General features: G+C 33.6%; 1 protein-coding gene and 2 long non-coding RNA genes across 3 annotated transcripts; 1 reads left to right on the top strand and 2 right to left on the bottom strand.

The window, feature by feature from the left end:
• Positions 1–1,002: 1,002 nt before the first annotated feature.
• LOC135120082 (uncharacterized) lies at positions 1,003–2,023 on the bottom strand. Its single transcript, XR_010278496.1, has 3 exons — positions 1,955–2,023; positions 1,491–1,566; positions 1,003–1,071 (listed from the first exon to the last, which is right to left on the bottom strand). It is a non-coding gene; the product is annotated as an uncharacterized LOC135120082 (long non-coding RNA).
• Positions 2,024–13,003: 10,980 nt separating this feature from the next.
• On the top strand, positions 13,004–13,673 carry LOC135120079 (uncharacterized). Its single transcript, XR_010278494.1, has 3 exons — positions 13,004–13,062; positions 13,122–13,218; positions 13,359–13,673. It is a non-coding gene; the product is annotated as an uncharacterized LOC135120079 (long non-coding RNA).
• Positions 13,674–14,892: 1,219 nt separating this feature from the next.
• On the bottom strand, positions 14,893–17,726 carry LOC135120095 (phosphatidylinositol 5-phosphate 4-kinase type-2 alpha-like). The gene is made up of 16 exons (XM_064044438.1): positions 17,637–17,726; positions 17,464–17,571; positions 17,279–17,381; positions 17,168–17,228; positions 16,875–16,993; positions 16,752–16,822; positions 16,567–16,696; positions 16,441–16,517; positions 16,122–16,220; positions 15,909–16,035; positions 15,708–15,845; positions 15,580–15,648; positions 15,429–15,525; positions 15,293–15,379; positions 15,159–15,237; positions 14,893–15,102 (listed from the first exon to the last, which is right to left on the bottom strand). The coding sequence occupies exons 1-16, from the start codon at positions 17,724–17,726 to the stop codon at positions 14,983–14,985; spliced, it is 1,575 nt and encodes a 524-aa protein (XP_063900508.1). The 3' UTR covers positions 14,893–14,982.
• Between the last annotated feature and the right edge of the window lie 203 nt (positions 17,727–17,929).

Here is a 17,929-nt window from a genome sequence, read left to right as displayed (position 1 = left end):
AAACGCACTTTAGCCATATCTTTGGCTTTACACCTTCAATAGGTGACGCTACCCTCGTTGACGGAGCGTTTTTCTCCAAGAGATGTAAGTGCCAGCTCTATAGGGACTTGAGGCAGTATGAATTACCATTTGGCTGGGCAGTGGTTTATAAACTTTTAAGCAAGAGATACCTGTCCCCTGGAGCACCGTTCTATCTGTGAATTTTTATTTACAAACACTTTAAATGGCATAGTCTGGTTGCGAACTATTTTTCCACCCCTCAAGAGATCTCAGCTTTAGCTATCACACATATTTGAAATGTGTATAACTTATATTTTGCGTAACGATAGGGTTTAGGACCCATGTATGACGGCTTCTACGATTAATAGATCGTGATAGGGCTTTGTAGGTATATTTGCGGCCCTCAGTATCGCTATGTGCGCCTTGTCAGAGCTCGCAGATTTACCAGGAGCATCTCGTGCTTTTTTGTGCTCCATACTTTAATTTGTAGTTACCTTCATTCCCAGCAGCTTTTGCCAGTTACACCTTCTTTTAAGCATCAGAGCCATAATAAAGGTCAATTCGTGCACTTACCGTTAACAGTGTTCTCCGTGTGCGTGTGTACCACTTGCAGGGCGAAACGCCTTGCACACCTTGGTCCCCTGCGACAATTTAGACGGAGATTTTGGGATAGGTGTTGAAGATTTTGAATATATGGTAACTTACTCTTACTTACAGAGAGTTTACCTGGTAATATTTACAATAGACATCTTTGTCCAATTATTACAGTGTCATAAGATCATAACTTTTAAAGGAATTTGGTTATTTTTTAAGGGCAAACAGAAAACCTTTAACTCACAATATTCCTTCTTGAGCGTTAAAGTATGGGGTATTTAAAACTGTGAAGTACAACTATTTGTGTTACGAATAAGTATAAAGGCAAAAAACTGCTGTAAAGGTTAGTTTAATTTTCATATGTATTACTGACATTTTACAGTCGGTTTTCCAACCCCCCCCCCCCCCCCCCAAATATAAGGTAAAGAAGGAACCACTCCCTCGTGGAGGATAGTATATTCAGTTCGCGCGTATCAACTAAGTAGATCATACAAAGTAATATGTAAACAACAATAAAAAAAAATGACACTAGTAATATAAATAATAATAACTAGAATAAAATAGAATGAAGATATATAAATTTGTAGAGTTAAGGAAAATGAATTAATAAATATATGATAATACAATATATGTTATATTTCTAAGTGTTAACTAAAGTATAACAAATAGTACTTTGATTTTAATATTACAAAATTATAGTTAAACATGTTATTTATGGTTATTAATTATAGTATTATATTATTCTAAATAGTGTAAAGTATTAAGCATTTGCAAAAAATGTATGTTAAGAAAGCAGATTTACCAAATTGCTCTACGCCTATACCCGAATTACAAAAGTGAGCAGTAGCGCGGATAAGCAAATAAATACTAAATTAAAAGAAGTATTAAATGCATACCTCTTTCAAAATAGCCGAGTATCTCTTTTTCGATTTGTTGGACCGCCCGGCTGTGATTGTGACCGGAGCACCTCAACTACTTAGAAATTTGCAATAAATAATTAACTTAATTACATAGCGATTTATTTAAAATATACTTATACATATTAGAAAACTTAAACTACGTAAATTATAAATACTGAGCTTATATTACAATTCTCATATATACATATTATATTTTTTATTTTATTAGTATCCTTTTTTCTAACATATAACTATATGTTTCTCTTTAGATTAATTATGAATCTCCTCTCTGAGGAAGAGCTTCGAGCATTTATTGCTAACTTATTAGCTATAAAAGAAGAACTCAGGAAAGGGTTAGATTTTACAATGGGACTCAAATAGTAATAACTCTAAAAGGCGAAAGGAGCCTTTTTTAACTAAAAATAATAGTGTATTTTCGGCTTTACATATTCTGAATTAACCTGATGCTCCCGAAGTGGAACTCAAAGGTAAAGAGATTCTAAAGATTACAGAATACGAGTTTAGTCACGGTGAAGTAGCTAAAACTAAGAATAACGTTAGTATTAGCATTAATAATGACTAATAGTTCCATAATAGCGTCATTAATAATAGTACAATTGTTATCAACGACAGTACTAACAAAAATAATATATACAGTGTCAAAATAAAAATAGTTCCAACAAGGGTAACGACCACCTGAAACTCATTAGAGGCTCAAAGAGGCCTTTAAGGGTCTATTCGAGACACCATTGACATAAAGAGGGGCAGCCCTTCTAACACTGCCCCTATTATAATGAATGACCACTGCGGTGCCCCCATCCTCCTTCCCTCTGAACTCGTAGAAAGAGGAAGTTCCTCCCATTACCCTTTGTGAAAAATAAAAGTAACCCCTTCTAGTACAACTTTTGCAATCCAATGACGCAACGATCTCGAGTTCAAGAGTACGCGTTCTGGTATTAAAATTTTTCCGGCAACAGCTGAAGAATACCGCGTGAACACAAAGAAAATGCGCAATTAAGAATTACATCATTTTACCTATCTACTACCTGACGACAAGCCATACAATTTGTTATCTGTAGAACCAAACCATTTTTTTAAAATTTAGAATTAGTGTAATGTTTTCGTAAACAAAGTCAAGTCCTACACAGTTAGTTACAAGTAAGTGCAATAGGAAATGAAACAACGAATCTATTTTCGCATCTCTAGGTTTTACTTCTTCCACCTTGTCAGTCAAGAAATTGTTTTTACATATAATTCTCAGACGCAGTGCCTTCGACTAGGGACCCCTCAAAGCGACGGGGGATAGGTGATCCTTTATCATGGCTGGGAGCGCCGAGACTTGCTAATCTTATCTATTCTTATCGATCTAGGCAGAACTTGGACATGCTTTATGAAGCTGATTATAGCTTTATGTCCTTTGATCACTATCGTACAAATGCCTGTAGGGAACAAACTCTAATCTAATACCTCGACTATTTTGCAATATACCTCACTCCGATTGTCGTTTGCCATTGCATGGGACAAAAAGGGTGCATTTTTTCGTGTGTATGAAACACACGAGAAAAAGTAGTGGCGCTCCCCCTTAGTCACCCACGGGACAAAGGGCAGCTCTTTGGAATAACTTGAAACCGTTCCGGTTACCTGAGGTAAATAGTTACTTCACCTTATACAACTAATTTACAGTATAACATACTTTAAGTGATAAAGGTCAGGTGATTCAAATTCATACGGTTCAGAAGATTGCGTATATCTATAATTCATTGTAATGAGATATTGGCTTATATATGAATTTTATTAAAATGCGAAAGCGAGAAGTACTCTAAGGTTTCTTTGAGGCATTTAACACGTTTTAATAAATTGTGCACAAAAAAAAATTTAAGAAAACCCTTTTGGGAATACATTAACAAATCTACCATACCTTTTGGGAATACATTAACAAATCTACCATAGTAGGTTACTCATTGCTATGGACTAAATTATAAGGTTTGATCTATAGTACGTTTTACGGAAGATATTCGGACATGACGTGTCTTGTAACATGCCCTCATCTAAAGGATTTTAAATTTTTTCTTCTGAGGTCCCATAAGCGATTCTAGTATGTGCTCGACCTTGCGTGTAGTTTGGGGTAGGTCATTTGGTGCTCGTTTTCCTAATGTTTGGCAAGTTACGCAATTACTTTCGGAAGAGTTATCGGCGCCATAGTTTTAAATATAAGGGAAAAACATACTATTATACTAAAAAGATATTTTTAATAGTTTCACATTTTCACGCTACACCCATTATTTTCAAATAGTGGTTAATAACAAAGGAAAATTTCCGAGTTTGTTATAAGTCTACGGCAAACTTGTTAATTGTACTAATGTAATAGCCCGAATTACGTATACACTAATAAAATTACTCGACAAACTGTTAAGGTTTGATAAAAGTTGACCTTATATTGTTCTTATGTAGCCCTTATGTAGCCCTTATGTAGCCTACTCTCAACTCACTTGGATTCTCTAAGTAATTAAAGACGAGTGCCTCTATTAAAAACTCCATCCAAACATATTTAGCACTCAATACGGCAATCGAAAATCGCTTTATTAAGAAAGGAATTAACGAACCTTAACAAGAATAAAGCAATGTTCATTATATTTTTAATCAAAATACTCTATACTTTCTTGTATGCGCTGCCTTCCCAGTAGGAACCAAAGCATGAAAATAAAAATTTATTGATCAAGGATTAAGCTAAAAGATACATGTTTTTATGTTATTTAGTACTAGAACTTTTAACTTTGCCGCTAACTACGTATAGTGGGCATCTCCTATTTTTTTGCGTACTTAAAGTATAATCTTAACAAAAATAAGGCTTAATGGTTTATTTGTATGTAATAAAAAATTTTCTTTAACTAAGGCTGTTAATGTAATCATGTTAGAACGCATCCGACAACACAATTTCTTGTCCCAAAAAAATAAAAGGTTATACGTTCAGGTCTAATATAGCCAAAATCTTCATTAACTACAACTTAAACAATTCCTAAGAAAGTAAAAGTGGATACGACTTTCCACTAACCTGATAAACAAGATTAACGCTTGTCTAGATAAGAGCTGACCCAGCATAACTCATGTATTTACAATCGCACGAACAAAAATTACAGCACCTCTGTATAAAGAAAAGTACTTAACGTCTAATATCTATACATTTATGTCAAAGTAGACGCCATAAAAGTAAATAAAAATCTTAATTTCACACAGTCTGTACTAAAAAAACTTAAAAAATTGTTCTTTATTCACACTTTTAGCATAAATAATCTGCTGTACAGTAAATAAAGAACATACTTGACAAAGTTGCAAAAATATAATCTTCTAAACACTACCTAGAATAAAATTAAGCAAGATTTCTAAAACACTCGTAAAGGAACATCAAGATATGCTATAGGACTTTATATACTAAAACTTAAAAGGGGGACACCTTACAATACGCCCATTATATAAATAAAAAAAAATTACTGAAAAAAAAATTTCATAGACCTAAAAGGTGAGCGCTATTAAAACCACTTTTAAAACCAAAAATAAAGCTTCTATAAGTACCCAACGAAAATATTAATAGTTATTTCAAAAATTATAAACTACTTTATAAAAATTTATTATTACTTAGAGGTTTAATTATACTTAAAATCCCCTGCTGCGGGTCTCGCTGCCGTCTGCACGTATTCTCCGTCAGGCCCAGTGACTCTGACCGCCTATAAAGAGAATATTTAAAAATTATTTGCTTTATGGTTCAAGGATATACCCGATATTTTCCCAAAGATTCATTATATTCTACGTCGAATTCTACTACAGCACCCTCACTCAAAGAACGAAATCCTGGGGCGTGAAGCTCAGATTGATGGACGAAAACGTCTGTGCTACCATCTTCAGGAGTTATATAGCCAAAACCCTTTACAACGCTAAACCATTTGCAAATTCCACGTTGACGAGTCTTGTCTCCAGAAGAGTTTTCAGCAGCAACGCTAAAAGAACGAAGAAACCCCCTAAAAGAGCAAGAACGGAGCGAAAACATCTTTTTGATACTCCTACCCTGTCAGCATTGTGCTTTATACGATATAACATGTGAAAGCAGCCCTCGTGGAATCTTTTTAAAAATTAGCTCTTAACTTGTACTTAAGACTAAAATATTCGCGAATGGTCTCGGACAGTTCATTTAACCTTTAATTTTTTGGCCACGTTGACTTAGTACTAAACCTCGTGCTTAATTTTTCTTCTCCTTTCTGCGCGCTCACACTCTCAGAAAGGGAACAATACTCCGGCTTTTGGAAATACTTATTACTTATTCATTTTTTTCTTCGAGTAAAACATAAGTTAAAGAATAAATTAAAGTCAGTGCTACAAAAGGATAGCAGACGTCAAGTAATTTCATATTCGTATGAGTTCGCCATTATAACCATTGATATTCTAGTTAAAACACACCTTTCGCTCTATTTCTTAATCGTCTACACACCTCTTTTAAAATAAAAAAAAGCAAAACAGATCCCTGTTACTTCTCTTTCCCTTTATAAATAGGGTGGTCAGAATTATTTCTTAAGTACTAATATTTTAACGAAAGGAGTGTCCCCTCAATAGTCATTAAAGAACTGTCTATGTTCCTTAAAGTACCTTTCATCAGACTTTATTTACACTTTCGACTGGCAACAGCACCCAACACGTAGTTTTTTTAATTACCAATTTTTAAAAACAAAATGGAACTCTTGTAATTATGACTTTTACCCGTCTCAGTATTTCGGGCACGCGTCTAATCCTTTTACTATATCATTTACATTTTTGATACGAGCTAATTTTTTAGTTTCCAAGCGCTCATTTGGGAAAATGCGTCGAGGTTGAGTGTCTTCTTAACAGGTTACCACACTAAATTTTTAAGTGTTCCATTCTAAAATTGTGGTCAAATTCCTCTGTATGTCCGACTACGTTATAATTCGTTAACCCGATAGGAAATTACTAAATCTGATGTACAGGCAACTTGAGCATTGTTCAACTCGATTTCTTTGGCGTAGTCAATCATCTTTTTTTGTAAGCTTTTTCTATTACTTCCCTTGATACCTTCCTTTTTTAATTATTATAAAGAACAAATAATTAGTCAACTTAAATAAACACAAAAAACATTTTATCTACGCTTGCTCTCGTGTTAATATCTTAAGCAGATATAACGAATCATAGTTGTTAACTGTGATACCGTAGAAAATTAAGAGTTTATATAATTTAACGATTTTGACAAGTCGCCCCCTTAATAATTTTTATTTTTAACGTAAAGTGAACCAGTAGTCTTAAGAATGAGGAAGAGTAGTATAGTGAGTAAGTAAAGGCATAATTATACAAATATAACTATATTAACCCAGTCATTGGTTTACCTTCTCCCTTTTAACAGGTGGTTATGGTAATTAAATCACTTAAGAAAAGTTTCAATATCTAAAGACGTAAACTTTGAAGAAGTTAAGCTTGTCTATATTCCTCAGTGTAAATTCGAAAAACCCAAAAGACTACGACAACCTTCTTGTAGTTAATAACAAACATTCCAGATTTGTATGTAATATCAAAAATTGAGAAAAGGATAATACGTGGTGAAGCAACTTTTTTTTAATATTTTTATTCTTAAATTGCCTTATAATATTTATAAATGAGGAATTCATCTATTAGAAAAAATTGTAAAAGTTCTTAAAGAGGCGCTATGCTGCTCACCATGTAAAAACTGTCGACGTCATCATATTAACAGCATGGTGGTAAAAAAGATCATAGATTCCCGCCAAATGCGGTGCCCCTTAAAGGGGACAGGAAATCATTTAAGATATTGAGCTCAACCACTCATAAATGTTTCTTATGGTAACTTTTAAATCATCTAATTACATTGAAGCCAAGTAATTATACTAATCTATTAATATTATAACACGGTTGAGGGGAAAGATAATAATTTATCAAGGTAACTAATTATAGTAAAAGCCAATAAAAAAAACTTCAGGTGTCCTAGAAAGTTAAGTGGGAGCTTTACGGATAAAATGATAATAGGAATGTCTTTAGAGGGTCATAACCAGATTTCATTTAAGGTAGAAGGTAACAAGCGATTTTAAAAATATAGTCATTTCATTACAGCTTAAGGAAGATTTAACTGTAAGATAAAAACTCAGTAAAATAACCCTAAGGACGCTGTGTACAAGTAGAAACTAACAAAAAGTAAAACAAGGTCAGAGTAAATCTGTTTGAGTTTGGTATCGGAAAAAAATTAAAACTTTTAGTTAGGTGTTTAGTGTAAACGCCCAATGATCACAGGTAGTTTTACTCAAAGAAATAGTAACACCTATAATTAATATAGGTACAGTAAAAAAAAGAACAGGAGTCTATATAAATTCGTGTAAGGTCTCTGCGAAAAGGTCAAGCAGGGTCATTTAATCCTTAAAAGGTTACATTTAGTGCACCAGCGACATATAAATATTCATTGTAATAACTCTATCTGTGAAGAATTCAAGTTGATTTTAATTAGTATAAATTCTGGGATATGAATATTTAAAAAGAATTTGTTAGTTTGTATGAATAAATGCTTAAAACATTTGTAAACGTAGACATTTTTAGTGGTAAATTCACCACGATGTAGAAATAATATAATGTCCATACCTTGTTTGAGATTTCGGTTATTTCTTAACTGGTATTATCTTACGTATTTTTCAGCGCTAGCATGTATTGTCCACGGTAATCTGAAATCTTGGTCTCGTAAAAAGTAAGGTAGAAGAGGATCAGTAGGTTTACGTTTGCCTTAATTTTTAATTATCAGGGTCATAACTAGTTTCTCATTAATTTGCTTCTCCTTTTTATATCGTCGGCTGTATCAGTTGATGGCGTGTTAAGGGTTGCCGTTATCGTTTTTTAAGTTGGCATCACTCTCAAGTTCCATGATTTGAGTTTGGGAGGAGAGTTTACCGGTAATATTTTGACTGTTTTAGTATTTTTATATTTGGTATTTGGAATTGGTGGAGTTTATATTTCTTACTTCTTTGTTTAAGACAATCGTAAGGCAATAATGGTATTTATCCAAATTCGGGGTCTTAAATTTTATCTTTGTTTTGGGCCACACATAATTTTTTGTTGGTTTTTATCTTTAAAATTAAAATGTTTCATCGCGCTTGGTTATAATTACTGTCTTTCAGGATACTAATGTTTATTCTCTTTTTAATAAAATGAAGTGAAATCTTGCCGATTTTGCCTTCTCTAGTTTCTTTGTTATTTTAAATTTTTTATTTTTATCATCTGCATATGCTGTGTGAAAGGGCTAGGTGCGTTTATTGGTTCGTTTAATGTGTCTGCATCTTCTTTTACATTTGCTTCTTGGTGTACGTTTTATGTATTGGTCGTAAGGGTTTGAGAAACGTCCGTTGGTCTGTTGACTTTACGGAAAAATATTTTTATAACAAGTGATATCCCTTGATCAGACTATAAAGTTTATACGTTTTTAAGTATCAGCGAAGTCGATAGGTTTAGATAGTGTTAAACCTCCCGCAAGCTCAAAATTTAGAGACTTTTTTTTAAGATATTTATCATATACTTAAACTTTGCAGAATAGTGATTGTATGCTTCCAAGCTTTCATGTCTTAAGCCGAATATTTCGTTTGGTGTTAAACGGTAAGGTCTACCAAATTAATTATAGGTCACTCCAATATTTAAAAAAAAGTTTAGATCGTTTAAGTATACATCGTGTCATGCAGGAGATGGATTAAATACTTCTTTCACTTGAAAAGTGTATCCTTAGAGTTGATCTAAGAAGCGTTCCAGTTTTAATTATTCTTTTTTTTAATTTCTCATTTATGCAATCCTACTTTTTTATTCTAACCTCTTCTTTAAAAGCTGTTTTGGTATTCCTATTAAGTATTAAGTTTTTTATGTAGTATTGTGGTTTTTAATCCAGTTAATTTTTTCCTATTATTTGGTATTTGTTTTTAGTAAAGATGTTATATATTAAGAACATGATCAATTTCAACTACAATGTACTTGTATCTTTCATGTAATGTTATACTACATTCAAGTGTACCCACGTATATCAGTTGTCCTGATTTTCCATTAACAAATTTTTTTTTTATTTACTTTTTGCCCTTTCTCTTCATCTTTCTTTTCATGCATATTCCGCAATGCTGGAGGCTAAATGACTGAATTTGTGGAAATATTTGTTTAGGTATGTTAGATCAATACGGTTATATAACAACTGTCCCATAGTAGTTTTGATATGTTTGTTATATTAAAAGCGTTATATTCAGATCTCCGCATGAGTATGGGTGATAGCCCGATTCTTGTGAAAGTTACTGTGTAAGCGTTTTCATCTTATATTTTTATATAAATCGTTGTGTTATATCTTACGCAAAATATAATTTTTTCCCGATCTAGCATATAACTTTTTTGTAATATATGAATTAAATTCGCCGTTTGTGGTGTTAATTTTTTTTTTTTTCATGTGTAGAATAGTTTAGTAGACTTTGGCCGTTTATGTACTGAGAGGAAGTAGCAGTGTTTAATATTTGTTCAGTTAACTAACTCATAGCCGTTTTTGTAGTTGGAGTTTCTTTTTCAAAAAAAAAATTGCATATCCTATCCTGAATTTTCGTTTACGTCTACATTTCCTACTCGAATGTGAGTTGGTGTCCCATTCTGTTATTAGGGTAGTTATGGATGTACCCTATATGTCGTTCTAATTTGGTTATTTTTAAATATTACGTTGTTAATGTATAGTTTTTTATATTTGTTTAATGTTTTTACTTCTAACAGACATTGTTGGCTATATTCGTAATCTTTTTTGTTTGAATTGTTGTCCTTTAATAGCGTATTGTACGTGCTATTGTTCACCTAGTCTTAGTCATGTAGGGTCTATCGTGCTTATTACCTAATATATTTATATAAAAAGATGTAAAGCCATTAAAAACACATATGTAAAATTAAATATGAATGTAAACAAATTGTGAAGAAAAAAAGTTTCATTAAACGATTCTTATAAAAGGAGGTGATAATTTCTATATATCTATGAGTAATCTGTTCCTCCCAAAATACAAAAAATATCCTTTGTTTAAATATTTTGCATCGCTTTAATGATATAAAATTATTCTTTTACTTAATTTTCTGTAATTTTTTATAATAATCAAAACAGACATTTCTTAACAGTTGAATTATTTAACTAAGACTAGTTTATTTATGGATCATTTTTTAACTGGTGGATCTTACAGACTAAATTTAACACCTTATAGGTTACTGGTTACTATGTTTACCACTTGTCGCCTAGATTCAATTTGCAAGAGTAGGCCTATGGAAATTGACCCTAAACAACAGGCTCGGTTTCTGAAACAATATCTGGTAAGTTTGAGTACCATGTTCTAAGGGATTAGGTAGCAACCAACAAAACATAAAAAAGTGGTAAATTTAGTTACCAGTGAACGAGTTGCGAGGTCTTTTTATTGGACAAAAAAAAGCGTTCATTCTGGATGCAAGTTTATTTTTGATTAAATAGGTAAGTAAACATTGGTTTTACTGTTTTTATTTGAAAATATTAATTGGGGTATACGGAATCAAATTTTTAAAAAAATATTGGACTTAAAAATGTAGTTTCAACATAGGAAGTGATTTCGCAGAAAAACAAATCTGTATTAAGCCCCAGGGTTTTGCCCTCTAGAGAGTTAAGGTTGAGTGTAACGTCTCGACCGCAGGCGCCCTCCACGTGGATTGGTTAACTTAGTAGCACAAAGACATCTACAGCTTCTAGCTTGCTGGAGGCTGGTGAAGGCCGCCGAAACTTGTTATGAAGCGAGGAGCAAAGAGTTTATTATTACGGATAATGCAGCGAGAAAATTTTCATTTAAAATTTTAGTTTTGTATTATGGAGTTTGTGTTTCGTGCTTTGCATTTCGTCTTTTTTGATGTAACCTGCTTTAGTTTTAGGTAACTTCGTAATATTCATTAATAAGTCATGAAAAGGTACTTTCGGACATGGTTTATATACGTTCATGTTCGAGACGTGATTTGTTTCTAAACTCCTGGAAAACATTCGCAGCTGTCTAATGCTGTAATAATCATTGGTTCTACCTCTTTTATCACCCTTAAAAATATGCACTTTCTTTCTACTAGTATGAAATAATATGCGTTTTTTTTTTATAAACTAATTTTTACAAGCTTTTTTATTTAAAGTCACTGCTATACATCTTCTACCTCAAGCAGCCTTAACTTCCTGGCAACACCCATCTAAAGAATAGCTCTGCTATCTCTTTCAGTTCCTGGTAAAATTGGAGCGTCCAAGTAGACGAATCTATGGCCTGCATCCACCTTAAGTTCTCCCACGATAGATTTCCTCTCTATATTGTTACTAAACAGCCCTGTTAGGCTATTATGATCCGATATTTTTATTAAGCCTGTTACCACTAATTTTTAATCAAGTCCACCCTAAACACTAGTCAACACTTGGTACTATAACTTCTTCGAGCTTTGTTATAATTTGAGCTAACAAGCTAACAAACTTTATACATTGCACCTTTTCATTATCATGCTGTACAGGATTTACTTAGTTTTCTTTCACTTGCGTTTGTTTGTAAAATTAAGTACGCACCTATTTTAACTAGCATAACGTATACTCCTGATTCTAAAAAAAAACTTTTCCTACCATCTCTCAAATCGATTTCTGTTCTTCACTTCAAATAGATTTAGCATTTATATTTAATACTCTACCCGAAGGTTTTAGGATATAGCATGGCTTTAGATGTATCCAATAATTTTAAATATGCAACAAACTGCATAATACCTTTTTACGTTCGGGGTACGCGATGTTCTTAAAAGCTTATACTCATTATTTTAATTTAATCTAATGTTAAAATCCTCTTATCTAATAATTACTTGTGGCTCTGTAATGTTTGCGCCTTGGTTTCGCTGCATACTATGGAATTATGAATATAAACATGAGAATCCTAAGGACCGGCATGCCTTTGCCTTGGGTACTCAAACAAGACAATGATATATTCAAAAGGTTCAGTCGTCCTAGTGCTCTGTTCGCACCCTTATAATAATTTTTATTTATCCTATATTATTTCCTAGTTTTGTGGTTTTTATTATAATAATTAATTATTTATTTTCTTAATATTCTTGAAAGTTTTACTGCTTAATAGCCATTATTTTAATATTTATATTTTCGTTATATCGTGTCGTAAATTAGGTTATCTTTTTAAAATTTTTATTATCTTAAACTTTAGTTATGTCTCACCTTCCTCAATTAGTTCTATGGGTCCATTAGTTTTGTTAACGTTTTCTCAACAAATAACATTATTTTATTTATAAGATTGCTCTTGCAAGTAGAAGGACTTAAGGCTTTTTTTATTTTAAGTCAAAAAAAGGTTTAAATGCTTATAAAGAGGATCACTGATATAATTACCCCATATCCCGAACCTTTTTACTAAAAGGGTGGGATAATTCTATTAATTTAACCAAAAGTCCTTTTTGAAGCTCGCAAGATGGTAAAGAAAGAAGATTAAATATTTACCGAAAGCCTTATATAAGGCATAGTGCTTTTGATTTCGCACTTATTTTGGTGTTTATTTAAGTTTTAACTTTTGTCGATTAGGTTGACCATATGTAATCAATTTTTAGGATCTATTGTCAAAAGTGAGAGAGCTACTAGTTGTATTGAAACAAACAGGGACGGCCGCGGTTGAAATGTCAGACTCAGCTCTCAAGTTTTAATAAGGTTAACGGATAGTATAAAATATAGTGTAACAAGGTGCCAAGTTTAACCAAATGCCCACTACGGTCTTCAACTGTTGGCATTTATTTTGGTACCTGAAACATATGAAGGGAGTCCTCATTAACAACAAACTTTCTTGACAGCACCACGTGGACTATCTAGTGGAGAAGGTCGAGGCAGCAACTACGGCGCTTTACCCTTTACTAACGGGAAGCGCAAGCTTTCTTTGCGAAACAAACGGTAATTGTGTATGTCTTACATCCAGCCAACAATGACATACGCGTCTGCTGCTTGGACCTACGTCCCCATCGCATGAGAGCGCTCCAAGTACTACAAAACAAATTTCTGCGAGCGATGACAAACACGCCATGGTTTGCGCGAAATGTAGCTCTTAACCAGGACCTTTAGCTGGACACTTTAGACGTCGTTTTCCAACGTAAAGCCAACGCGCTTTACGACAGGCTAGCCAAGCGCGCTTATTGCCTGCTGATGAGTAAACTTATTTACGAACCATGGGACGGGGCACGACATCACCGCCCACGTGACGCGCGTTAGCTATAGTTTTTGTTTGTTAATGTCAAAAAATACTGAAATCGATTAAAAACTATTATGAAATATGTCTGCGATCTCTCCTGATTGAGAGCTCGAGTATTCGAAATTATACTTAACTCGATCGAGCACTAGGAACTATCGTTTATAAATCAATAAATAAACTACTTGCCGACTTATGGAATGTTGAAATGTTAAATGTAGTAGCTGATTGAAAATTAGATCATATAATTGCTGAAATCTGTAAAGCTTCATAAACTATATTTTCACGTCAGTTATTTAAAAACTTACATATTTTCAAATGATGGTTTATTGCCATTATTCCCAATTTAATTGACGAACAGGCCTTTCACTCGAATAATAAATTCCCTAATTAGTAGGAATCGCATACACTACCTTATAATTTGGAAGTACTTTATAAGAGAACATAACGTTTCTTGAGAGAACAAACGGGACCTAACGAGCTATTCCAATTACTTAGCCTGAGTTCCCTCTACTGAAGAAAGGAACCAGATTTGAGCTTTTACAAGATTGTGTTGTTATTACAACACCATGGCTACGGTTTCTGGGAAAGATAACAAAGTATATGGATATTTAATATTTAATATGTTGGCGAGTTTTTACTGGGTCTTCGATAAGCTAGGTACCGAGTTAAAATTACTATAAATTTTGGGGTCAAAAATTTATAAATAAAAGCATAAGGTTATGAGTCTACCTTGGATACTAGGATATTTTAATTATAACAAGACAGGAGCGTGTTTCTCATATTTCACCATTTGAGTGTTATGGGTGGATCTTAAAATGCTCTTGATAATAAAGAGGTTTTAGTTGTTTCCTTAAATCTGTTTTAGTGCTCAAATAATTTTTTTATTATCTTGATAGAAGTAATAAAGTCTCTTTCAGTTCATGACATCCACTAAACAACAGTTTAAGTTAAGATGCACTTGTTTATTAACGATCGAAGCTAGAAGAAATAAAAAGAAGGACAGAAAAGGAAAAAGCGACATTGAAGTTAGCTATCTAGAAAAACGTGGTAATTACTACAAAAAAGGCATTTTAACCAAGACTGTAAAAGCTTGTAAAAGAGCATTTACTAGTGGTAAGTCCTTTGAAGAAATACAGAATATATTGTTTTCAAAGATAAACAACGTTTGCCGATAAGGGGATGAACATAAATTAGACCGAAAAAAAAGGTTCCGTTAGCTATGTTGAGTTTGCTTAGTGGCTCTCAGAAGAACCTGCCCCTTTTCTACACCCATCTTGCAACGTGTTTAAAAACCTAGTAAGACTCAAAACTTGGTTACTGAGCTGGTCTACTTTCGCCTCCAGTAACTTAATCTGCCAAGCATTAAACAATACAAACTCCTCGAAGAGCAAAATTGGAGCCGAGATACCCTCTTGTGCAATAAAGCATCCTTGACCAGTTTCGGAGAGGAAAGGTTTAAACTGGAGGACTTATATTTGTTAGTTTCCCTAACGAGAGAGCATGAAAAGGACAGTATTAAGTAAGAAAAGCGGAGGCACTGACAGAGGAGAGTCCTCGAAAATGGAGACTAAGAAAAGGCCCATCCTGCTTGCATAAGCTATGGCATTAATGGTGGATAACTCCCACGTGCTTTTTAAGAAAATTACAACCAAAAAAGGCGACAGTAACTCCAACTTACGTCCAAAGAACACGCTTTAAACCGTGAGCAACCCTTTTTTTCAGAGTATAACTCGTGAGACAATCGATGAACCCCACGTGGAAAAGCTCCCCCCACTCTGGTGGCAGGAATTAACAGTAAACTCGGGTAGATGGAGGATAAACGGTAATGCCTTCTTCGCTCTCCAAAGTACGGGCCCAAGGCGGATAGACCACGGTCCCGTCCTTCTTTTTGGAAACACCTAAGAAGACAGTAGCAGTTACCAGTGTTGGCCGGGTATGCTCATCCACAGAAGAGAACCGATAAGGAAGCTATAATCCATAAGATTATTTCTAATAAAAAAGTCCAGATCTTTTTTAACAGTATCAAAAAAGTCGAGCTTTATATCTTTCGATAAAAAAAAGTTCCTGTCGAGGTCTTTATCTTTATAAACATATCCTAATAAAAAAATACGCAAAGTTTTACCCTATTTACAAATCAAAGTAAAACCTTGCGGTGTACCTTTTCCACTTCCCTTACTTTGAAACTGTTTTCCGGGTTTTGGTTTTCTACCTTTCAAATCGTATATTGTCATATTGACGGACGATGGTGCGTATAGGCAGTTGCAAAACACAATGACATAAATGGACTAGCCCGGAATAAATGGTGAGATAGAGTGGCCAACCGTAAGCACTCTTGAGCACAAAAGGAAAAAAGAAGAAAGATTTAAACTACTTTGATCCGGTGGAGGCCTATTATCCGCATTATAAGCGACTGTTTGTTAGAGAGCTGATGATAATAATAATCTTGTAGCGCACTAAGTAAGGTTTGAACCTGCAATGGAAAGTGTTCAGTGCGGGAGCATTAAAAATAACCACGCAATTAAACCGTAAACTAAGCACACAGCCAATGACGCCACGCAAAGGGCAGTAAAAACATATTCTTTGTTTAATATAATACGAAGTTAACGGTTACAACTTTCCTCCCGCCCTCCGCACACATTTTTCTTTTATATGATTTTATTTACTCCATATAAGGCGTATATGTAGCATACCTCCACAAAAGGAATCGTCTTAAGAATGAAGCGTTTGCACTTCGACTTTAAAAACTGCGAGCCGCTTCTTCCGGCTCCTGCAAAACGTTAACTTTAGGACGACAATTGTAATAGCTCCTGATAAACCTTTTTTTAAAGTTTTTCCAGTTTGTATGTTCCACGAGTCCACATAGTCGTCTAGTTTAATTCCGTAAAAAGTGCGTAGGGACTCAAAAGCTCTCGGAGCAAAGTCCGTTATATCCTTGTACTCGAGTTCCTGACACAAATATATATAAGTCCTTCAAAGACAAAGCCAAAAAGACCTTTAACACCTCAGAAAAACTACTAGAGGCAATTGTGTAGGAGTCGCTTACATAAATGTCCTTGACAGTTTGGCCACCATCTTAACAAAAGATAAATGAGAAGGCGGAAGTACAAAGTTGATGTGGGAAAACCAGAAGTGGACAGCCATTCAGAAACTATAAACTGGTACTCTTTGTTTGATAAAATATCTTTAACAATCACTTTTTCGGGCAACCAGGAGGCAAACTGCCCGGTATTATCGTGGCCTAGTCTTCCTCGTAGAAAAATGACAGAAGTCATAAGATCAGAACTGTTCTTATTAAAATTTTAAATCAAACTTAAACGCAAAACAACACAAATAGTTGCCCCTAAGACTGTTCACGAATTTTTTAAATAGTAGAGGAGTATTCTAGAAACATATTTTATAATAAAATGCAATAATTACCGTATCCTTGTTATATCACCCACACTTTGAGAAGTTGGAATCAAAAATACATCAGTTTGCCCTTTAAAAAAATTAATTAATGTTAATAAAGTGTAACAAAAAATTAATAACCTCTTTGGAAAAATGATTTAGAATTTTTCTCCACAGAAGCATCTCTAGTCAAATTAAAAATGCCTGATGAATCATTTTTTTTATTAAAAAGGGTGATGAAAACCTATTATTAAAAAAAATTAGAAATTGTAAAAATGTGTAGAAAGTTTAAGTATATAAAGAATATTTTTAAACTTAAAAGCGACATTTGCACAGGTGCCAGATCCGCGAACATTTGAGGTTGTCACTTCTATTAGGTAGCCCTTCTCCTGCGTATAAGCTTGAGAACTCGTTGATTGCGTAATAGTTGAAATCTTGAATATAAAATATAATATGAAAAAATTCTAGAGCTAAAGAATTAGAGTTAATTAATGTATACCACTTCCTCGGCACTTTTTTTTGAAAAAGTAGAAGCACAAAATTTTATAGCAGAACAAACCTCCTCAAGGGAGGGGAAAGTACGGAACATAGTAAATATAACATTTAATATATCTAATAGCTAACAACTTGTCAATATTTAATGAATTTTATTTGTCCTATGAAGCTTATAAATTTAATTATCAATACTATTCACCCTATAATAATTATAGGGATTGCAGAGATGTCATGGGCACATTCGAAGCGTTTGGACCCTAAGCCTCATTCGATCATAGAGGAAGTAGGAACGGTTAT

Source organism: Zophobas morio, unplaced genomic scaffold (genome assembly GCF_036711695.1).
Source record: "Zophobas morio isolate AGI-343-1 ecotype UQ-CSIRO unplaced genomic scaffold, CSIRO_AGI_Zmor_V1 ptg000336l, whole genome shotgun sequence".
NCBI classification, from domain to species: Eukaryota; Metazoa; Arthropoda; class Insecta; order Coleoptera; family Tenebrionidae; genus Zophobas; species Zophobas morio.
The sequence above is the reverse complement of the archived record's forward strand: the minus strand, read 5'-3'. Positions and strand labels throughout refer to the sequence as shown.